Source organism: Phlebotomus papatasi, chromosome 2 (genome assembly GCF_024763615.1).
Source record: "Phlebotomus papatasi isolate M1 chromosome 2, Ppap_2.1, whole genome shotgun sequence".
NCBI classification, from domain to species: Eukaryota; Metazoa; Arthropoda; class Insecta; order Diptera; family Psychodidae; genus Phlebotomus; species Phlebotomus papatasi.
The window spans coordinates 102,179,276-102,204,677 of record NC_077223.1 but is presented as its reverse complement, the minus strand read 5'-3'; the positions used below and the strand labels follow the sequence as shown (position 1 = coordinate 102,204,677).

At 34.8% G+C, this 25,402-nt stretch overlaps 2 protein-coding genes across 2 annotated transcripts in view; one reads left to right on the top strand and one right to left on the bottom strand.

Annotated features, from left to right (window-relative positions):
* The window catches only part of LOC129800474 (uncharacterized), a 77,951-nt gene that overhangs the window by 18,012 nt on the left and 34,537 nt on the right, over positions 1–25,402 (top strand). The window lies entirely within an intron of this gene.
* On the bottom strand, positions 16,841–19,108 carry LOC129800475 (uncharacterized). The gene is made up of 2 exons (XM_055844879.1): positions 18,980–19,108; positions 16,841–18,140 (listed from the first exon to the last, which is right to left on the bottom strand). Exon 2 carries the CDS (start codon positions 17,888–17,890, stop codon positions 16,988–16,990), a length of 903 nt encoding a protein of 300 aa, XP_055700854.1. The 5' UTR covers positions 17,891–18,140; positions 18,980–19,108; the 3' UTR covers positions 16,841–16,987.

Genomic DNA, 25,402 nt, shown 5'->3' with positions numbered 1-25,402 from the left:
AAACTAGAGATGTTAAGTCGTATAGCCAAGTTTTAGGTCTGAAAAGATCTTAGAGGAAAATGATCTTCGTCAAAGTAAAATAAAATATCCGTTCTTATATCTCATTCTACCCCATGGTTCCCATATTAAACTATATAATTGTTTTTCCATTGAGACTAAGACTGCAAATTATAATCCAAGATTTATAACATATTTTTAAATATTTCTTATAATCTAATATATCTAATATTTCTTGGATAAAAAAATCTAAGGTAAAATTTAGAATCCCGGACAAACCCATTCGGTAGTTCGGACTACGATAATTTAATAGACCTAATAATTTAATAATTGTTTAACAGTTTTTCTAAAAAAAAATTAGTGGGCTCTCTGAGCTCGAAATTGGTTTAAATGGTTCCCATGTTAAACTCTAATTGATTTTCCATTGAGACTAAAACTGCAAATTATAATCCAAGATTTATAACATATTTTTAAATATTTCTTATAATATAATATATCTTAAAATAAAATTTAAGAAAACTACGTAAAGGTGTAAAGCAATGTACAGAAAGATAAACCTGCTTTCATGACATCAAAAAACATTCGAAAGTTAATATCATACATTGCAGCTGCTTTTAATCCAAATGGTCTATGGGACATGTACATCATTGTTAGCATCATCTTCTGTTCTCTTACACTTAATTCATACCACTCTGTCAGGTACAATTCTGTGGAAAATCTTTCAGTTTGTGAATACATGAGCTGCCCTAAGAGACATAGTGAACCAAATTGTAACAATATGGCCAAGAGTAGAGGGAAAAAGGCAAAACCACCTCTATTTTGCAGTAAGAAGAATATAAACATTACAAATATCACACTTGTTGCAATTTGAACGGTAAAAGTGTAATAGAAAATTCTTTCAAAGATGCTAAATTTATCGAGTACATTGCAATGCATTTCGTGAAGTAGAATTAAATACTGTCTTCTGTTTCTAAGGTTCAAATAATCAATGTGTTTTATAATGCTAAAAAAGATGTTCAGGATGGCGATAAAGTAGAATCCAATTGAGATGATAACAGAGTCTTCAATTTGTAAAACAATGTTTGATAGGGCTAGAACAACACACTGATGAATATGCTGATAGATTTTATTGGAATTTGCACTCGGGAATACTCCAGGCACGGCAATGAAAATTTCGTTATAGTAGATAAAGTATAAAAGCATTCCAACACCTCCAGTTAAAATTACTGGAAATACAATCCTATAAATAAATGAAAGTACGGTCACTTATAGAGAAACATTTAAATCATAGTTAATACATTTCACATACTGAAAAATTATTCTAATAATTCCTAAACTCCTCTTTAGATAGATCCTTGCAACATCCGTAATCAAGTCAATTTCATGAACTTGGTGAGCTTCTTGAAAATATTGAAATAGAGTCTCCAACTCTTCTGAATCAGCTTGAATTGACAGAGACTTAGCCAACAGCTGTAAGAATCCTACAACTGGTATAATCCTTAAAAGAAGTATCAGAAGATCTTGCGGATAGTACAAAATTGTAAACACAGTACACGTAAAACCGTAAAGTAAAAAAATTGTGGTCATATTCTTTCCATATTTCTTTAGAGTCTTTCCCGGTAGAAAAGAAAAACTTAGAATTCGCATAAGAAATTTGAGAATCTTCTCAAATTTCTGATACTCTGGATAGCACGTGATATACCTGACCACCCTCACCATATTCAGACTACTCACAAATGAACAACATTTCTATTAAATTACTTCAATTTATAGATTTATTTAAATTACGGCTGTAATTCATTTAACCTTTCGATTGAAAATTACACTGAAAAACTATATAGTAAGGAGTAGAGGCTTTGAGAACTGCTCGAACTGATAACTTAGATCCCAAAAATAGTTGGATATTACTTATTTAAATTTAGTCAAGTATACTGAGCATTTCGCAAAATTTTTACCATTACGTTCTTTAAGTGTATTACTTATTAGACTGTATATTATATATACCAGATCATGTCCACTTATAGGGGGATCCTTCGAAAGTCCCAAGACAATATTTGTAATCATTTGACCATTTTACCGATCAGACGGATCGATTGATAACAGGAAGGGAAAAACCCTGTGACTTACAACCCGTTTGTTTTTGACTTAATCGGTCATGAGTCGGTATAGTACTCGTAATTGATGTATCTTTCTCAAATATTTTTTCAAAAATATTTTTTTATTCGTTTGAAAGGTTGCCACACGGCTCACAGTGGGGCAGGATACCCAAAAACCTGGCAAAAAATGTTTTATGGTATTTTTGCATTCTGAATGACTCTAGTTTTTTTATTTTATTAAAATTATTATTTAAGTAATTTATTAAAATTGTTTTAATGAATACGAGAATAATAGTTTTTGCACTTATTTTTTTACCATTGAGATGAAAAAATAAATGAGTGTCACTATGTCAGTTCTTTTATTAATGTACTTCTTAATATTTTACGTAACTTGTTTTGGGGTGATGCCGCGTATATAATTTTCTCATGAAATGGAAGATCGTTCTGATAAGTTTTCGATTTGTTTTTGAACTCAATAGTTGGGAAAGGAGAAGTAAAATTAAAATAGTGTAGAAATATTTAGAAAAACATGTGCATTTTGGACTGACTTGACGGTTTTGATACTTTGCCGAAAAACAAAATTCAAGCGAAACACATCAATTATTGCTACTTTATAAATTTATACTCTATTAGGATCTATGTGTACAGGTTAAAAATTTCAAGACCTTTCCAAAAAATCAAAATTTGCCAAAATCGGTTGAGAAATAGGCGTGTTCCAGAGTGATTAAACTTTCACATTGTATGATTCAAGATGGCGATTTTTCCAGTTACAGGTGTCTAAGGACGGAATGTCCGCTTGGACACTATAAAACATATAAAATAGTTGTGATTCCTTCTAATAAAGTAGTAAAATAAAGGCGCTTTATTTCTTGAAATATTTCTAAAAGAGTGGTTTCTGAAGGGGAAGGAGAGACGTTCGTAGGGATGGAATTGCAGTAATATTTAATAATAGTTAATTCGTCCAAGTAATGTTCATCAGGAGCTAAGATACACCATTGAAAACTTTAGACGCCCTCTACTAACATTATATGTGATCTCATGCAATATACTCGAAAGTCAATTTTCAGCAACTTTAATTCATCATAGCCAAAAAATCGCACTAAAGGAGCAGGATTTCTCGATGGTTTTTGACAGAGTAGGACCTCTAGAATAAATAGAAATTGATAATAGAGAGGGACCTCGCGGGCCTCATTACTATATCTTTGGTTCAAATTTATGTCATTTTCCCATATAAAATCGACAAAATCGCAATGCAAGGTCAACTTTGACGTGTTATTTCAAGGTACCATAACTTTAAAGAAAAAAATCTGGTTATGAGGTTTAGTGAGGATACTAGTCAACTATTATTTGGCGGTATTAGATTTCAAAAATTCCAAAGTTTTTTTTTTCGATTTTTTGCCAGCTTTTTAGGTATTCTGCCCCACTGTGCGGCTATAGGCCAAACGATAAGAGATATCGACTTCTGGTCTTCGACGACCCCTTAGAAGACTTATCGTTTTGATGGTACTATTCCTATGAAAAATGAAAAAAAAGCTTCACTTAAGTAACAGTTTTTTCTTTAGAGTTCGAGCAATAAAATTGGGCTTTTCATGAAGGTGTACCTATATATAATGATATGATATACTGTTAATTTTTTTATAAAACTGGAAATGTATTTAGAGAAGAAAAAATAATCTTTAGGGGAATGTTGGCATGGTTCGCACAGAGTGAACCTTTAAACAACGCAAATTTTCTCTTTGTTTGCCATGGGCTAGTTCGTCATTTCTTGGCCATAAGATAGATAATTATTAAGACCATGAGACGAGATGAGAAATGGTAAGTCTGCTCTTTGCAAACAAAGAGAAAATTAGTATCTTTTGCAGGTTCACTCTGTGCGAACCATGCCTACATTCCCCTAGATAATATTAAGTAATGATTATAAAATGTGTATATTAATGTAGAGAAGCAAAGTTAAGGCATCTCCTTAAAATAAAAGGTCAAAATAAATAGTTTTATATTCCTCAAATTGATATACTATATAATAACAGAAATATGTATGAAGCCAAAATTTTAAAGGTCACCATCTTAAATTGATGGATTTTTGTAAATTTAAGGGTAAGAAAATTTCGGTTAATTTTAATATGCGCTGAACTCACTTAAAAGTTTCATAAGATCAATAATTTAAATGTTAATAAAATTTTAATTACCGTAAATTCAGGTGGCTTTGCATTATGCTTTTTTCATGAGCTTTTCTTTAATGCTAGCACTTAAGGATGATCTTTAGACCATTCTTAAAGACTAGAATTACAGCAAAGTTTGCGAAAAAGCAGTGGTGCAAAGTCATCTGCAACTACGGTAGTCCAAATATAGAAACCAATTTACGAGTAAAACCTCTAAAAACTTGAATGTCATACTGTTGTTTCTTTAGATTTCTAATTTTATAAATTACAATTAGACTAAATTTTGGAATTCGGGAACAGGTAGTACAAACAGAAATACTATCATAAATATTTAAAAATAGAAAAGCTAATAACAAAATTAGACTAAATTTATTAATTATTTATTAGTCTACATAATGTATAATATGAGAATATTAACACCTGAAGAGCCTGAAGGTGAGAGGATAATAATTTTAGGTGGTGATTTACTACTACTGAATATTTTATTGTGTCAAGTGAAAGAAAAATTTAGATGTTTTAATAAATTTATCCAAGTTTTTTTTTATCTAAAACAAAATGAATATATTTTTTACAATATTTGCGTGGATACGAAGGGAAAGGGTTTTATGCTTCACGAATACTCTATTTATATTCTTCACGTAAAAACTAAAAGAAATATAATGCGAAATATAATTATTTTTGCTTTCCACAAAATCATTCCTAATATATTTAAAAAATAAATATAAATACAAACAAAGCTTTGGGTAATATTTTGGACACCTTCATTATTTATCATAGTTCCTTGCCCTTCCGGAATTTTTCCAAAGTCTTTTTCACGTCATATCGGTCGAATCAATATTTTTTCGCATTGTATAATCTCTAGAGTATGCAAAAATAGAAATTTATAGAAATTTGAGGAACAAAAGAAGTAGCCGAAATTGCAAACTTGTCGAAATATTTATAGAGAGCTCCCTTACGACCTCTACACAATAGAGAAATGTATGTCCATATTGAAGCGAATTCCGTACACTTCAGTACGAAAAACTCTTCAATATGGACATAAAATTCTCTAGTGTGTCAAGATAATACTATATGGCGATCGACGTTTGATTGATTTGCGGTAAACATTTAATAGCTAAATCAAGCTTTAAATTGTCATTTGATATAAATAAAGGTTTTTTTTGTTAGTGCACTTACAATAGCTAGTATCCGTTTGTCCGTTAAAAAGTAGTAAATTTTAATAGTGTCGAATTTAGAACTTTCAAAGCACTGAATTTTCATGAAAGTTTTTCCAAACGGGAAAAGAAATTGTTTTATCGACTTTACATGCTAATTAAATACATGACATATTCCTATATTTATTTTAGTTGACTTAGAGTGAAAGGAACACCTATTGACACTTTAATAATTCATGTCAGGAGTTATCGATACTCTATTCTGTACCTGTTATCCTTATCGAAAAACGCTGATTAATAAAAAATGTTAAATAACTTAGAATTTATTGGATGCATTAAATAAATTTCAACATTTTGACAAAAGTATCAATAGGGGTTCCTCTTGGAAGAGGTGTTCCCTCGACCCTAAATTTAACATTTTGATGCTTAACCAATTTAAATATTTTTTTCGAGAAAATTTTAAGTGATATTATGGTAAGTGTGCCAAATTCCGGCCAACTTGCAATTCCGGCCACCTTTCTTGTTCCTTGAATTTCCATAAATTTTTAGTTTTTACATACTCTAGAGATTATACAATGCAAAAAATAACGAAAAATGTAACTTCGACAAACGAGATGACGTGAAAAAACATTAGAAGAATTTCCGAAGGGCAAGGAACCATGAGAATGAAGGTGGCCGAAATAGGGCACCAAAGCTATGTCTATATTTTTATTCATTTTAAAATGTATTAAGAATGATTTTAGAGTATATAAAGACGGTAAACTCTTTACAAGGTTCCGAGCAACACTCTTTAAGAAGAAAGAATAAAAAAAATCAATTTGTATTTAAAATATTACATTTCAAACTTGAGACTTTGACGTTTGCATGCAACTATGCCGAAATTCGGCACACTTAACCTACTCAATTTTTAAACCTATCCTAAAGTATAGAGAATTGTAAGAAAGGATACACTTGCTTTAATAACTTCAATGAACATGTTTAGGTTAATATCATACATTCCAGCTGCTTTTAGTTTAAATATTTTTTGAGTCATACACATCATCGTTAACAATATCTTTCGCTCTGCTAAATCTAACTCGTACCAATTCGTGAGATACAAGTCGGTAGAAAGACTTTCGGTTTTTGAATACATGAGCTCTCTGAAAATACAAGCGGCTCCAAATTGACCAAATATTGCCAATAACAGAGGGAAAAAGGTTTAACTTCCTTCAGTTTGTAGAATAAAGAAAATAAACATTATAAATGTTACACTCGTTGCAATTTGAACTATAATGTGTAGTAAAATGCCTCACTAAACATGCAAAATTTATCTAGAATATTGCAATGGAACTTATGTACCTGGAGCAAGAACTGTCGTTTGTTCATAAGATCAACATTGTCACCGTGGTGTCACATATAAGATTAATATTAATATTAAGAAAAGCCGGAAAGAAAGCTATATAGTTTTAGAAATTCAAATGGAATATCACGTGTGTTAGAAAGAGTACACTCTAGTGAATTAATACGATGAGTAAGATATTACTATTCGTATTAATAGTTTTCTGAATCGTCTGAAACATATTAATTCTAGCACTTCGAGCACTTTTCGATTGTCTATGGTCTTGGTGTTATGCAAAATAGAGTGCAATGGATGATGATATAGTAAATTTGTGGGCTCTAGCCGTGATTGGAGTGGGAGTATACGCCTTCTGTGTAAGTTGCGGAATTCTTCAATCACCATCTTCTCCATTTCAATAGTCCACGCTACTTTTTCCATTTTTGTTTGACAGATTACTTGGAGAAAAAAAACCTACACGTGCCAACTGTGATTCGGTCAGTTTTCGAGCTATGTAGTGCTGCCAACTTTGTACGCAGAGGGGAAATGCGAGAGAGAGGCAAGATAAAACAATTGCTATCTTTTTTTGCTATTCTCGCAGTTCAGAAAGTATTAATCTTAATATTAATCTTATATGTGACATGGCCATCAAGATGTTGCAATACGTGCTTTAAGATGTTCAAAATAGCAATGAAGTAGAATCCGATACTTATTTAGAATTGTATCAGGAATCGTTATAATTGTAATTGATATTTGCATGGCAAGAAATTGATGTATATGATGATAGAATAGATTAGCATCCAGGATATGTAATATTCCAGGGACAGCAAATGCCATTGAGTCGATGTAAACGAAATAGGATATTAATCCAATGCCGGCCACAAAATTTACTGAAAATAGAATTCTACTTAAGGATTATAATAAATTATTCTCTTCCAGGCGAATATCTTCAAAGACTTACCCTGTAATTATTTTAATAATGCCAAGACTACGTTTTAGATGGATTCTTGAAGAATCCGTAACGTAATCAACTCGATGAACTTGATAAGCTTCTTGGCTGAATGGAAAAAGAACATTCAACTGCTTTGTATTTGTTAAAATAGGGAATGATTTGATTAGGAGCTGTAGAATTCCCACAGTCGGCATGATCCTTATAATAAATATCATAAGATCTTCCACATAATACACCATTGTAAAAACTGCAGAAATAAAACAATATAGGGTGGAATAACCGGCTATCGCCATGTTTAGGAAAAAATTAAATTCATTTAATCATAACTTTTGAATCCTTGTTACAAGATAAGTCAAATTTGACACAAAGTTACTTAGATGTATTGGCTCTAGGAAAACAATAATCCTAGAAGATAACTCTGGACTACTTAAAAAACTGATTTTTATTAATAATGCAAAAATAACCATTTCATCGCCACTTTTTACCACTTTTCGCCAGTTTTGTAAAATTTGTAACCACTTCTCGCCACCCACTTGAAAAGAACCACACTCGGTTATTTTAGGCAATGCTATGAAAAGAATACATTCACCATTTCTCTTTCCTTGTGATCACTTATTACTTTCTTTAAATGATTTTTCTTCACTTTTATTTGAGAAATCAAATTATGGGGCTTTTGCAGAAAGTAAACAATGCAGATTTGACAACTGAGAATGTACGAAGTGAAGTTAGCGTCGCCTATTGAAAAGATATGGCGACAGGTGGTAAAATCAATTCCAGAATATTACCACTTCTCGCCATGCCTTATTTTTATACAAAAATAATATAAAATGAAATATTAATTGACTAAATACAAATTTTATGTATTCCACAAGTGCAATTAAATATTAAATAGACAAATTATTTACCCAAATAGGTATTTTTGGCCTGATGAAAATTTGACGACACTTAGTACATTTGGTAAGAGATGTTGGATTCGATGCACTTGCTTAAAATATTGCTCTAAAAAGTGATCAAAATCGTGAATCCAAAACGAATAATTATTATTTTTCGATTCTATGCGTAGAAGCAGAAACAATACAAAAAAATTGCGACTCATTTATTTCATAAATTGCGAAAAATAGCGATTTCAATGTAAGTGGCGAGAAGTGGGGCACTGGCGAGAACTGGTGATTCCACCCTAATTCAATAAACGAAAAATCAACTTTTCGTATCCGTTTAGAACGGTTCTTGGTATAAAAGATAAACTAAATATTCGCAGAAGAAGTTTAAGAAATTCTTCAAATTTTTGATATTCAGGGTAACACTCGATATGATCAACCATGTTGGTATGCTTAAATGAAGTACTTCGCCAGGAAATAGATCAATTCATAATTTGTTTTAAATTACATAATAACTTCATTTATTTCTTCTTTTTTTCTTGAAACACTTCAAATATTTTTAATGATTTTCCTCAACATGATTGCGACGTTTATTGATTAGTTGATTAATTTTCATTTTTCACTGACGAATGGACGAAATTTATTTTTTTTTTTGACTATATTCACATACAAATATTTTCAAGTGATTCAATTCCTCAAATTAAGATAAAGTATAGAGAATTGTAAGAAAGGATACACTTGCTTTAATAACTTCAATGAACATTTTTACGTTAATACTATACATTCCAGCTGCTTTTAGTCCAAACGTTTTCTGTGACATGTACAACATCATTAATAATATCTTTTGCTCTTCTAAACCTAATTCATACCAATTTGTGAGGTACAATTCGGTTGAAAGTTTTTCGGTTTTTGAATAAATTAGCTCTCCAAAAACGCAAACAGCTCCAAATTGACCAAATATTGCCAATAACAGAGGGAAAAAGGCTAAACCTCCTTCAGTTTGCAGTATAAAGAAAATGAACATCATGAATACTACACTCGTTGCAATTTGAACTGTAAATGTGTAGTAGAAAACTTCGCTGAATATACTAAATTTATCGAGAATATCGCAATGGAACTTATGTACTTGGATCAGGAATTGTCTTTTATTCTTAAGATCAATGCTATCGAAATATTTTAGTATGTCCTTAAAGATATTCAGAATGGCAATGAAGTAGAATCCGATACTTATCAGAATTGTGTCAGGAATCATGATGATTATAATTGATATTTGCATGACAAAAAATTGATGTATATGATGATAGAATAGATTAGCTTTCGGAATATGTAATACACCAGGAACAGCAAGTGCCATTGAATCGATATAAACGAAGTAGGACATTAAGCCAAGACCGGCCACAAAATTTACTGAAAATAGAATTCTATATAAGGAATATAGTAAATTATTCTCTTCCAGGCAAATATTTTCAAGGACTTACCCTGTAATTAATTTGATTATGCCAAGGCTGCGTTTTAGATGGATTTTTGCAGAATCTGTAACATATTCAACTTGATGAACTTGATAAGTTTCTTGGATGAATAGAAACAGAACATTCAACTGCTTTGTATTTGCGAGAACTGACAACGATTTTGTCAGAAGCTGTAGAAATCCTACTGTCGGTAAAACTCTTATGATAAATATCATAAGATCTTGCTCATAGTACAATATAGTAAAAACTGAAGAAGTAAAACAATATAATTCTAAAAGTGGAAAAATAAACTTTTCGTATCCCTTTAAGGCATTCCTTGGTATGAATGATAATTGAAGTATTTGGAAAAGAAGTTTAATAAACTCTTCAAATTTTTGGTATTCCGGGTAACACTCGATATACTCAACCATGTTTGACTGTTCACAAAATGAGAAACATCGCCAAGAAGTGAATCATTTCATGATTTGATTTAAATTACATAATAACTTTATTTATTTTTCTTTCCTTCGATACACGAAAATATTTTAATATATTTTTTCTTCAACATTCTTGATGACATTTATAAAACAATATTTATAAAATATTTATCTGTATACTTATGTACATATACGAGAATAACACAAACTGAAAATAACTATTTTTTTATTACACGGAAAATTAAAATTACTTTTGAAGTAGGGGAAAGCACGCTACCTTCGAACGACTCAAAACTTCGAAAAACTTTTTTTTTTCTATATTCATTATGGTTTAAACCCATGGCTCTTTTCGAAAACTTTAAGGCTTTGGACTGACTATTAAAATAATATGTTAGAATGGGCCAAATTCATTTGAAACACATTGAAAAAATGAATTGTTCAAAGCTTGAGTCGTTTGAAGGTAGTGCGTTTTAATCTAAAAGTATTTTTCATTTAATTCATTAGATAACATGAATCTTTACAAAAATCGATCTATTTCTTAAAATAAACACCTTAAATGGTTACAGGTATAATTTTAAAGCTTTAATTTTTAACTGCTCAAACTCCAAGAGAAAGCAGTTTATTTTTATTACTGATCAAATTTATATATTTATGCCGCTTCCACACCTTTTAGATCGAGTGAACTTCGGTTTCTCACTAGATGAATTTAGAAAGATTAAAATTCGCTGATTTACAATTACGCCAAGTTGAATATGTACGCCCTTTTCTTGCAGAAGTGTTACCTTCTCGACAAATTGAGGATTTACACTCTTGTATACACCGTTCCCTTCACTTCCACTGGATAGTTTATAGCCCTGTCTATAGTATTAGAATTTCTTCAGTTTCTATAAATTTTTCAAATTCAGTTAATGTTACGAATCCAAATAGAATATGGATTTTCTCTCACCCTACTCCTTCACCTCCAGAAACCACTTTTTTGAGAATATGTCAAAAACAAATCAACGATTTCTTTCATTTTTGGATATGTTTTAGAGCGGTGGCAGCCAAAATTTCGAAAGCCAAAATCCCGAATTTTCAAAATCGTGAAAGGGATGAAATTATATGGAGGAAAATAATATAGAATAATTTCCCAAGACAGAAGATTTCCCTTTGCCTCCAGCAAGTGCGGGTGCAATCATGGGAGTTAGTTATGACACTTTTAAGAATTCGGGATTTTGGCTTTCGGGATTTTGACCGGAACCCGTTTTAGAGGTAGTCAAGGCGGACATTTCGTCCTTAAGAACCAATACTCCCCAAAAATTCCTTCCTGGCATTTTAAATCTCAGTGGCCAATTTACTTGGGAGATTGGATTTTCTCACGGATTTGGACAAAATTTCATTTATTTTATAATAACTTACTTACTTACTTACTTACTTATCCGGCGCTACAACCAATTACTGGTCTTGGCCTGACTCAGGACCCGTCGCCACTCGAGCCTGTTACGCGCCACTGTTCTCCAATTCCGCACCCCTAATGAGTTGGCGTCCTGGTCCACGCCGTCGGTCCATCTGAGGCTGGGTCGGCCTCGTCTCCTCGTAGCATAAAGTCCGCCCCTAAAGACTTTCCAGGCTGGGTCGTCCTCATCCTTGCGAACCAGATGACCAGCCCACCGGAGCCTATTGAGGCGTATTTGCTTGACGACAGTTACCTCTCGGTAGCGCTCATACACCTCATAGTTGTATAGGCTCCGGAATCGTCCCTCCTCACATATGGGGCCAAAAATCCGTCGTAGGATCCTTCTCTCAAACGCGGCTAAGAGTTCGCAATTCTGTTTGCTGAGGACCCACGTCTCAGACGAATACGTGAGGACTGGCAGGATCATAGTCCTATACAGCAATAGCTTAGTCTTTATGCTTAAGTTTCTGGACCGAAACACTCTTGATAGACTGAAATAGGCTTTGTTGGCTTTCAGCAGCCGTGCGCGGACTTCTGTTGAGATGTTGTTGTCGGCTGTGATTGTTGACCCAAGGTACACGAAGGAGTTGACAACTTCAAAGTTGTAGTCCCCCATCGGGAGCCCTGTTTGACCGATGCTCTCCGTAGATGTTGCCGGAAGCGCTGCTGACGAGGCCACCATGTACTTCGTTTTGCCTACATTTATCTGCAGCCCCAGATTTCGTGCCGCATGCTCAATCTGGATGAAGGCCTCCTGTACAGCTCTGGGATTGCGCCCCATAATGTCAATGTCGTCAGCATAGGCTAGGAGCTGCGTGGACTTATTGAGTATGACCCCCCTCATGCTCACGCCGGAATCACGGATCGCTTTCTCCAGTGCCAGGTTAAAGAGGACGCAGGATAGTCCGTCCCCCTGTCTGAGTCCGTTGTTTACGCAAAACTCTCGTGACAGTGATCCGTTCGCCTTTACTTTGCTCCTCACATCGGTCATGGTCATCCTAGTCAGTTTAATCAGTTTGTTCGGGATGCCGAATTCTCCCATGGCTTCGTACAGTTTTACCCTGACTATGCTATCGTAGGCAGCCTTGAAATCGATGAAGAGATGGTGAAGTGCTTGGTCATGCTCTCTCATCTTCTCCATAGACAGCCGAAGGGAAAAGATCTGGTCTGTTGTTGATTTGCCTGGAGTGAAACCACATTGGTATGAGCCAATAATGGTCTGAGCGAATGGGGCTATTCGACCAAGCAGAATAGAGGAGAATATCTTATAGGCGGTACTCAACAACGTAATACCTCTATAATGGCTACAGTTTGTGATATCTCCTTTCTTATGTATAGGACAGATAATGCCTATTTTCCATTCGTCTGGCATTACCTCTTCGTCCCATACACGGAGCACTAGTTGATGAACAACTCGGTGTAGTTGGGCGCCTCCATGTTGGTACAGCTCTGCTGCAATTCCGTCTACTCCTGGCGCTCTGTTGTGTTTAAGCCGACGGATTGCATTTTCGACCTCGTCCATACTAGGTGGCTCTAGTATGGCATCAACACCTTGAGTTGTTGGGACCTCCAACTCATCATTGAGCTGTCCGTTGAGAAGTTCATCAAAGTACTCCACCCATCGCTCCAGGATGCCATTCTGATCGGAAACCAGATTCCCTTGCTTGTCCTTACAGTATGAAGTTCGTGGCGTATATGGCTTCATACCCCGGACTTGCTGGTAAAACTTCCGCGCTTGGTGCGGCTGCGCTCTATACTCCTCAACTACACTGACCAGTTGTTCTTCCCATTCTTCTTTAATTATTTTATAATAATAATAATAATAATGCTGGCACAACATTCCATGAAGGAACTAGGCCTTCCCACAAAGGGATTTCTATAGACATGCATTATTATTTTTTTGTATGTACCCTTATACACACGGGATGAGGTTGTCAGTCCCATGCCCGTGGAATCAAGTGCAGTGAAGCTCACTGGATGCAATCCGCGAACACCTTTAACGCCAGAAAAATTCCTGGTGACCTAAAGGGGGTTCGAACCCGAGACACTTGCATCATAGAACGAGTACTCTACCACTTGACCCATTGAATGCCCTCATTTATCTTAAGAGATTTAGAAATTTTGTATCAACCGAAAGCATATTTTTATTCAGTTTTTAGAATATTATGTAGAACAACTAAAATAGTAAAAAAATATTATTCTTGAATGGTAAAGAATATTACCTGTGATTGAGAGTTATATGTTTCTGCTATAAGTATATGTGATAACCAAAGCAATATCCTGGGACAAACCTGTGATAATGAGAGCTGTGATGAGTTTATCTGTGATATGCCCTGATTGTGCTAATTGTATGCGAACCTGTGATAGATTTATATAGGGATTAATATTCGGCAAAAGAACGATTTTCAGGTTCCTCCGTCCAAATATTTTATTTCACTTTTAAATTAACACTAGAGTAACAATATTCTAAATGCAATTGAATTTTGAATTGCCAGATGGCCAAGATAATGTATGATTATTTGCGAATGAATGAAAATGCGTTTTGATTGATGGCGAATGTGTTAAGAATGGTGTGATGTGAAGTTAGAAAAAGCCAACTGACTCCTTAATATTTCATGATGCTTCGTCTCCATTGAGAGAATCGAGAAGAAGTTTTTGATGAGTATTGGTTCCTAAGGACGAAATGTCTGCCTTGACTATCTCCTAAACACATCCAAAAATGAAAGGAATCGATGATTTAGGATTTTGATATATTCTCTTCCAGTTGAATATTTTCAAAGACTAACCGTAAAGTTAGTTTCATTATGTAAAGGCTGCGTTATAGATTGATTCTTGCAGAATCCGTAATGTAATCAACTTGATGAACTGGATATGGACGAATTAGAAAAATATAACATTCAACTGCTTTGTATTTTCGAGAACTGAAAACGATTTAGTTAGAAGCTGTAGGTGTATCCTAGAGTCGAAAATTTATATCATTGTAAAAGTTCCGTTAAAACGTATAAATCTATAATCGGAGTAATAAACCATTCATATCGTTTTAGGAGGTTTTAGGACATTCCTTGGTGTGAAAGATAAGTATTTTCAGAAGAAGTGTAGGAAACTTTTCCAATTTCCGATACTCAGGGTAACATTCAATTAACCATCTCGGACAGTTGACAACTGAACGACATCGGCATAAAATACATCAATTTATATCAAAGTTAAATTTAATTTTTCTTCGAAATAATTTATTTGCTTGTTTATTTGACCTTTAAATTGAAAATTTAATGCACTGTATTTCTACTATCAATGTAATAACTTTAGAATATTTTATGCATAACGATAATTTATTTAATGACTTAATTTTCTATTGATTTTTCCAATAATGAAACTATTATAGAGGAAAATGAAATAACCTCTAGAGCATTTAACTAAAAACCTAATGAAATATTTAGGACGTCCTTTAGTCGAGGTTAAACTTTCTTACTTGGTCAGTATTATAACCAGATAACCCGATTCAGAATTATTGGTTTTTGGACTTTTTATGCATTAATGACTTTGGATTCTGTATCCCTAATAAACTATTGATAGGGGAAAGTGCCCATGCTTGATACTGCAAAATGATGTCCAAGGTTTGTGATTATTTTCTGATTAACACACATACCGAAGCGATTCTCCCACCATGACAAAAAAATGTCTCACTTATTAGGTTCATAATCCCACCTCAAATAGTTCCCGAAAAACTTAAGATTTTCCTCAAAAAGAAAATGTAAATTCAGTGGCGCTTTTTATACAAGTTGGGTCCGGAGCCTTCCTGTATAATAATTGATTCGACAATTCGGAGGCCCATTTTCACTGCAAAAAATTTACCGGATACAAAAAATTGCACATCAATATTTAGACGGAACTCTAATCTATCTGCTTAAATTGTTTATATGACTGGTTATTAGTTTTAAAATCACTTTTATGTAATTTTTCTAAGCCATGTTTTCATGACATTAGGGCGCTAGCGAAAACCATTTTTTCACTGTGAGTCCATGAAAATGTCGCTCTGCAACCTTAAAATTCAGGCAACAGGGTTGAAGGTTATGTCAATTGTCGATAAAATTGGAGGATTACAATAGGTGTAATTATGAAAGAATCACATCTAATGATAGAGTTGCCATATTTAAATTATCATTCATGGACCCTTCTTAAAATATAGGATGGACACAAGTAGAATTTACGAATTTGTCACCACCCTCAAAAACAGTGTCCCCAAGTAAAAATGTTTTTTACATAAATATTAGTACTAATGAACCCTCTATGTGCCTATGATAGTAGTTTTCCTGAACAGCGACATTAACTAAGAAATACTTATAAAATATCATGTAGGGGAGACTGGGGCACATGTAACCATTTTTGGTAATTGCGAATTTGATTCAATTTTCCAAGCACACAGTGATTTTTTGGAAAATCTTTCTTAGGTAATGTTTTACCCTTGGGTATAGACAACACATCAAGGGCAATGCGGATGCTGGAAAACAATTGAGTTTTCCGTAAAAATAAAATTTGTGTAACTATGCATTTTTCACTTTTCACAAAATACCTGGGGTAGAAGTAACCACTTGCTGGGGAGGATGTAAACACCCGTCTTTCCGGCTTAGAAATTAACTTTGCACAATTTTCATTGATTTTAATTACTTCAGAGATATGTAAAGTATGTGTATTCGTCAAAAAAAACTGCACTTTTACAAGAAATAAGTTTAAAAAAGCCGAAAACTAAAGACATGCAATTCAAACACCTTTTTTCATTGATTTTTCGCATATTTTGGCATTTTGGACTTCTTAACGAATGCAGCGCCACCAATGGTCATCGTAGGCAATAAAGTAGACATCTTTCATGAAGGTTAATTTCCCGCGCTTTTAAATATTGAATTCGCAAAATTCAGAAAAAAAAATAAAATTTTCACGTAATTATCTCTAAGATCATCTTTTTCAACCTTAAAATAAAATAAAGTCAATTTACAGTTTTCTAACTTCATGTTTTTATTCAAAGCTATAAATTAGTTTCCAATATCACAAAATTCAATCTACTATAGAATTGAAAGTTAGTTAAATAGTTTGATGTAAAAATGTTGAAAAATTATTAGTATTATTTTTGATCTTGAGTTTTCTTATAAATCACCTTCTTCTGAATTTTCTTCCTTTTTTGTTTATTTTCATTATTGTCGACATCTTCAGGATCTGTGCTCTTTCTCTTTCTCCCTCGGCGTTTCTCTAGTTCTGTCTTGCACTTACAACACTCTTTGGGTTCTTTTTTTATTTCAATAAGATTCCTTTTGTCCCTTTCTGGTGAATTGGTAAGTACCATGGATGTCACAGTTCTTTTATTTTCATTTTTAATCTGAAGAGGTCTTGGAAGGGGTCTGATGGTCTCCACTGTTTCAGCATTCGCTTCACTAGGTTCAGGATTTATTTGTAGGTTTGTGGAAATACTCTCCACTTCCTTGGCTTGATTTATTAAGCGCTCTTTGTTAAAAGGGAAAATGCCAGCCTTCAAAAATCCAGCTTGGACATTATGTTTGGAGAAACTACCCTCAAGAGCTTCGGCAGAAATTTTGACAATGTTGTGAATAGTTATGCGCCCGGCTTTCTCTCGGTTCTCGCGCATCCACGCTTGAAATAATTTAGCACAGCGTCTTTTAAAAGGCCCGAAAACACTTATGTCCAGTGGTTGAGTCTTGTGGGAAGTATGTGGCGGAAACGAGAGCATAATGATTCCATTTTCCCTGCAGTAGTCAATACATTGGACATGACAATGTGAAGCATGGTTGTCCAACAATAACAAAATGGGAGATTCTTTTGAAGACAAAGCGTATTTCTTTAAATGCTTCAAAGTCTCTAGGAACGAATCCTTATCTTGATACCCTGAACCATTGAAAATCCCGATGGAACCTTCAGGACTTCCATCCATATAAACATCGGATGTTTTTTTTCTGGGAAAAATATAAATGGGGGGTATCGAACTTCCCGCTGCAGAAATCAGACCAACCATGGTAATGTGTTGACCTCTCTCATCAGAGGTTGCTTGAGCGACTTGTCGGACTCCTTAAGGAGCGATTACATTCAATGGTGGTAAAACACTGCTTAAGCCGGTTTCATCGATATTGTAAATTCGGTTCGGCTTGAAATCAAACTTTTTCATTACCTCTTCTAGGTTCTGGTAAAAAACCTCCAGTTGCTTTTCATTAAAGTTTGAATTTCTAGCCACCGAGGTATTTTCAGGCTTCCTGACTGAAAGTGACCTAAAATATAGGAAAAGTATAGTATAGAGGTTTGAATTTAATAACATTTGCTTTCTAATTTGACTATTATTAAAAGGTTAAGTCTTTCCGGATAATACAATATATAGCAAACAAATTTTCTGTTTTTTTTCAATTGTTTAGTTTAGATTTGTAATGAGAAAGAATCTTTGCATTTCAAAAGAACTTAGTAATTAGTCTTCCAAACTTTTGCATGGTTCCTGAAAAATCACAAAATGCATATCTAAGTTTGGATTACAAGGGTCTCATTCATCTACTTCGCTTTATAGACCTAGAGAATAGAAAAATTTTGGGCACGCAGAATCCTAAGAGACGAAAGATGTAATACTTTTGCGTGTGCAACATTTTTTCAAAGTGTATTGGAGATTCTTCTGTGACGAGGTTGCTTATAGGAGAGTAAATTTGAGGGGATTGGAACAGAGATGACAAGAAAACTTGACCAGCTTCCTCTCTTCCACAATGGACCGCAGAGGAGGCAACATCTCCTGTTGGCCTCTACACCATCAACACAGAAGTCACCAGACACTTCAACATTCACCTGCCACCAACATTCTGAGCCCCCACAAGAAAGCTGCTCAATGCTCAGAGGCTCACGGATATCCTCTGAACCACTTCAGCCTCCTCCCAAATCCAGAAACCCAACCTCCGTTGGAGTGCCCTCACCGGAGGGCACAAGGAGTGTGGTACATTGTCCCTGTCCCAATCGCGGGCAGAAGGATAAAAGATAGATCATAGAGCTGTAATTAGGGTGAGCAGGATTGCAGGGATGTGAAGGATGAGGAAAAATAAGGAGAATAAATGGTTTTCCTATCAACACTTACCGGTTCCTTTTCATAAAGTTCCTGCTCCATTCTTCACCGGCCATCTCATTTACATCCCAGTTTTCTGGAATATTTTTCTGCAAATGCTTTGCATACTGAAAAGCAAGAATCCTCATCTCTTCCATAGTGAATCCGTAGCTCAGCACACTTGCCTTCTTCAAGTAATCAACCATCTGCTCCTCCTCTTTTGTTGAAAAAATTTGGCGGCTTGAATACTTGGAGCTTTTATCCAATATCAATTTTAAAGCATTGTTGATTGGGATATGTTTCATTTTATGGTGTTGGATCCTCAGCCACCTCTTCCTCAGAGTAGAAATTTTCACCTCATAGCATCTGCTGGCTTCTCTAATACTTTTTATCCCATCCTTCAAATCCTGAAGTGCTGCATTCATAGACTTCTCGCAGACTGTTTGTCTTGTCCCCTTCTTTTTATAGTTTCTCATTTTATCTACAAACAAATGAAATTAGTGTATTTTCTACGTTTTCTCCCTAAAAACTTACTTTTTCTTGCGCGAAATAAAAGAAAATGTTCCACCATGAAACGCTGCTGTCAAACTAATGAAATGAAGAAGAAGAAGAAAAAATATTTTGCCCTTCATGCTACACTCGCGACATCTATAACTTGGGAAAATTGCCTGGTTACATCTACCCCAAATGCTGTTTTCTGACCAATTATTAATTCTTTAAAAAAAATGTGAATCTAAATTTTGAAAGTAAGAGCCTTAAGACAATCTTGAAACATGTAGGTAAGAGCTGCTATTGTGATATTTTGATTAATTTACCTTATTTTTAATTTCCAAGTGAAAATATAAATGACCAAAATTATCAAAATATCACAAATTTTGGAAAAATGTTTTTTATATTTAAACTATTTTGACTATATTGACTATTCTACCTATAGACACGTACATCCCCATAGCATCTATGATTTCGTTATAGGTTTCGTCCTCTGAAGTTCAATATCTAATTTAAAAATCGTGGTGGTTACAACTACCCCCGTTTACTACTGCCCCAGTTCCCCCTATTGAAATTACAGTTTTGGACTCATTTTTGATTTTTGCTTCCTGAAACTAGGAAAAAAGAGCTAGGATCCTAATTTTCTTCGGAAATGTGAGTCTTAGCACCAGCTATTAAAATATATTGCTGTGAGTCACAATTATTGATTAACGTAGGAAAAAAATAGTTATTATCAAGCTTGGATAGTATCAAGCATGGGCACTTTCCCCTACACAATTTTGCTTGTAAATATGATAAGTGGAACTCAAGGCCTTTCCAAAAACACCAAATTTGTCTGTCAAGATCAGTCATTTTCAATAATAAAAGAAAAATCTTTTAAAAAATATAGCAAATAACTGCCATTTGGATCAAGCTTCGGGCAACTCATTTTTCTATATTCCTGATGGATTTGGCTCATAACCTCATGACTCTTATCATGAAATTTGAATATTTAATAATATAAAGGGTTAATTCTTTTGGGAATATATTTAAAAGAAAAAAGTGAGGTGATTAAAGTCGTCCGAAGGTATCACGCTTTTCCAGATTTTGGACTGCTAAATTTCGACAAACAATTATTATGAGTTGTAACAGTTTATTAATGAGAAACAACACTAGAGATACATCAACTAATATTTTTATTTAAATTGTATAATAACTTCATTAATTTCATATTTGGTTCACAAACAACAAGACTGTTAATGTTATATAAAAAAGGATATTTTGACATAATTTTATGCATTTCAAGTAAATTTGAGTTTCAGTTAAATCTGCTACAGTGATCATCTTGGATTTTAGCCCTGCGCATAACTAGGCTAAAGTATAGAGAATTGTAAGGAAGGATACACCAGCCTTAACAACTTCAATAAACATTCTTAAGTTAATATCATACATTCCAGCGGCTTTTATTCCAAATGTCTTCTGTGACATATACAATAACATTAAAATGATCTTTTGCTCTTTTAAACCTAATTCATACCAATTTGTGAGGTACAATTCTGTTGAAAGTTTTTCCGTTTTCGAATAAATAAGCTCCCCAAAAATGCAAATAGTGCCAAATTGAACAAAAATTGCCATTAACAGAGGAAAAAAGATGAAACCTCCATCAGTCTGCAGTATAAAGAAAATGAACAGAATACATACAGTACTCATAGCAATTTGTATAGTAAATGTGTAGTAGAAAACTTCACTAAATATACAGAATTTATCTAGAATATTGCAATGAAATTTATGAATTTGGAGCAGAAATTGTCTTTTACTCTTAAGATCAACGTTATCGAGATATTGTAGCATGTCCTTAAAGATGTTCAAAATGGCAATGAAGTAGAATCCAATGCTTATTAGAACTGTTTCAGGAATCATGACGGTAGTAACTGATAATTGCACTACAAAAAATTGATGTATATGGTGATAGAATAGATTAGCCTTCGGGTTATGAAATATTCCAGGAACAGCAAGTACCATTGAGTCAACGTAAACAGAGTAAGAGGTTATTCCAATGCCGGCCACAAAATATGCTGGAAACATAATTCTACTTAAAGAATGTGGCGCATTATTCCCTTCCAGGCGAATATCTTCAAAGACTTACCCTATAATTATTTTAATAATGCCGAGGCTGCATTTTAGGTGGATTCTTGCACAATCCGTAACATAATCAACTTGATAAACTTGATGGGCTTCTTGGATGAATAGAAAGAGAACATTTAATTGATCTGTATTTGCGAGAACTGACAACGATTTAATCAGAAGATATAAGAGTGCTACAGTGCATAATACTCTTACAATAAATATCATAAGGTCTTGCTCATAGAACAACATTGTAAAAACCCCAGAAGTTAAAGCGTATATTTCGAAAATCGGAATAATAAACTTTTCGTATCCCCTTAGGTAATTCTTTGGTATAATGGATAAATTAATTATTCGCAGAAGAAGTTTAATAAACTTTTCAAATTTTTGGTATTCAGGATAACACTCGATATACCTAACCATGTTGGACTGTTCACAAAAGGAGAGTATTGCCAAAGAAATAGATCAATTCAAAATTTGATTTAAATCACATAACTTTCTTTGAGAAATCTCAAATTCTTTAATAATTTACCCCCTACATTTATCAACAATTTTACACCAACTGAAGAACATTGTCAGAAATTACATCAATTTATAGTTTGATTAAATTTGTGTTCTATAGAATTATTTATTTGACCTTTGTCAGGAAAATTTAATATGCTTTAAATCCTCTATTATTAATAACTTTAGAATATTATACGCAATAGAATAAATATTTAATATGTCTGGATTTTTTATTGATTTTCTCAAGGTTGATTTGGTTAAAACAAAATAGAAAAAATATGAATAATATAAACGAATTGTGGCAAGATTTCTACGGGTCTCACACCAAACTATGCTGGAGCACCGTCCATCGCTTGTCTCCGGGAATGAACTCCTATTGTCAATTCCGAGAGGAGCCGATTCGATTGTGCCTTCGGAATCACTTGTTAAGCACTTAACCCCATCTAGCGGAACTATAGCGATATCGTAACCGTTATAGTACCCCTCAAAGTTACCATCCCAGCTGAACAGCGATTGATACCGTTGGTTGGCTTAGAAGAGCCGCCGTCAGGACAAGCTTTCTCCCTCCAACTCCTCCAGGCTCAACAGTCCGACTACATAATTAAAATATCACATCCTTTCTTCGGGTTTGAACTTCACTTGCTTTGCCGACGATATTAGGTGAGATTCTTAACAATCTCACCTACTATAATCCTACCAAAATTTCATGTCCTTCGATCACGCCCAAACTTTGCCAAAATGTGATTTGACACTCTTCCTGATCCCGAATATATGGGTGGCTAAAAACCATTCCCGTCTGTCCGGTATTTGGAGCTTAATAGCTCCCAAACTAAGATGAGAGAGATATTGACTTGCGGTTTTCGGCAAAGTTTATATGTCGGGTGAAAATTGCAAGTTGGTGTATTGACCTCCACCCCCAACCCTCCTACCGCCATTTTGAATACCCCCTTTTTTCATTTGCTAAATGGCTCCGTCCCTATGGCATCGATCGAACTCAAATTTTAGTATGTTATATCTGGGCCTTAGGGCTTTCCATTTGGAGTTTGAATGGGGAAGGGCAACCTAAGAAAAAAAGTTCAATAAAATCTGTTAATAAACATTAGAGATAGAGTCCGATCAATTTCGATATAGTAAGGGTTAGGGTACAGCGAGGTGGGGTAGGGACATTTGCGACCTATCGTCAGAAAAGTCTCGATCTCAGATACAAAGTAATAAAATTTCATCGAAATAGTTTCATAAACACTGAAGATATGGTCCGGTCAAGGTATTTTCCTTTATAGCTCGGGTCAGGGTAGAGCTATGGCAAAGTGCGACCCATCGTTGGAAAGTTCTTGACCTCAGATACAACATACTAAAATTTTTATCAAAATTGAAAATGGAAGTTCTGTTAAGCCATGCCTAAACGGGGATCTAAATCCGTTCCGTGGGCAACTCATTCCTTTAGACAAGTGTTTGTCTTTCCCTCACAGGCACAGTGAGCAACGGTCAGAGCTTGGCGCTCAATTCACACTCACAGTCAGTAGAGCCCTCTGCCGATCTATCGATCGGCAGAGAGAGGCATTCAGTATGGCTCAGGCTGTCGAGTGGAGTGCCACGGCTCGTGCGGTGAGCCGATGTTTCACGCCACTTAAGCCGTGAGTCCTCCAATATTCCCACTTATAAAGCCTCGTGGCTTTACATTTCCGAAATATTCGAAAATCGATTTTTCGAATAATCGGACTTTAGATTAAACCGGATGAAAACTTGATATTCAAATAGTTGTAGCATTTAACGAGAACATAATAAAAAACCAAAATTTTTCAAACTCTGACAATTAGAACCGAAGATCTTGCCATTTGAAAATTCAATTTTTGACCCCTTCTAGCTCGAGTCTAGGGGGGTTAAGGGACTTTAAGTTTAGTATTGATCAAAAGCCCTTAGGTCTAGCCCTTAGGCCTTTAGCCCTTAGGCCCTTAGGTCAGCTATAACATACTAAAATTTGGGCCTGATCCATGCCATAGGGGCTGAGTTATTAAGAAAACAAAATTTGGGGGTATTCTAAAATGGTGGAAGGTGGGGGGGGGGGTTGGGGGATGGATCTGATACCACCATCGGATGTCGTCCACCCGATATTTAACCTTTGCCGAAAACCGATTGTCGATATATCTTTCCGTTCTCTCGCTAGAAGCGTTTGTACCAGGGGCATGACATTTCCTATGTTTCCCATATGTTTCTAGCGAGCCGAAAAAACTTTAGAGCTTATTAGCTGTTTTCTGTCATTGTAGAATGAATTAGCAAAAAATACTTATACAAAATAAAAGCCAATTTAATAACGAAAAGGAAACTGAAAACCCTAAATCGGCAACCTACGTAGTTTTGGATATATCTTGTGAAATGTGTACGAAAACAGGGAAAAAATTACACTAAAACCGGTCGCATTTTTCACAGCTAATGTCACCCCCTGGTTTGTACTATGTAGAATCGGCCGGCCGGAAGGCCGGACGTCCACGAAAATCGTTTTTTGGCAGGTATGATATTCGTGATCTATGAGAGTCAAAACGTGTACATGCACATTTTGAGGTCGATCTGACTAGGTCGCATTTTACTTTGGACCACAGAAGCTGATATTGTAAAGAATCTCAGCTAAAAACAGTCCTGAATTTTCCAAAATACATCCACAGACAAAATATCGAAAAAGAGGAAATTGCGTAAGCAATGGCAATTAAGTGATAAGGAAAGGTTTAATAGGGCGTCCAAACTGTTGAAGAAACTATTGCTCTTCCACAAAAATGAGGGTATTCAGAACCACCTGCAAAGCCTCTCCGGTACGGAAGCTGCAGACTACTCGTTATGGAAGGCCACCAAGAAAATAAATTGTTTCCAAAAACAAATTCCTCCGATTCGTGATGCCTCTGATGGAGGTTGGGCAAGAAGTCCGCAGGAGAAGGCTACGTTGTTTGCTGATCGTGATCACTTTTCCAAGATCTTCACACCAAATTCCCCTTCTAATGATGGTTCTTTTGAGGCTGAAATACAGAGTTGTATGGAATATGATCATCCCGTCGTTGAGTCGGAGCATATCAAAAAGTGTACGATTTCTGAGTTGACAAGTCTCATTGACTGCCTGAGTTCTGCGAAGGCCCCTGGCTACGATTTAATAACTGGAAAAAATTTAAAGAAGCTTTCCAGTTTCTGCCATTAAATTTATTGTGTTCCTTATCAATGCTGTTCTCAGACTGCGATGTTTTCCTTGTCAGTGGAAGTAGGCAGAGATCATCCTCATTCCGTCCGATCGGCCTGCTCCCAATATTATCTAAATTGGCTGAGAGAGTACATTTAGCCCGGCTGCAACCCATTGTCGCTATGAAAGAACTAGTCCCC

Excerpts from the sequence above, each read along its gene's own strand:
- LOC129800475 (XM_055844879.1), bottom strand. The coding sequence starts at position 17,890 with ATGGTTGGTCTGATTTCTGCAGCGGGAAGTTCGATACCCCCCATTTAT.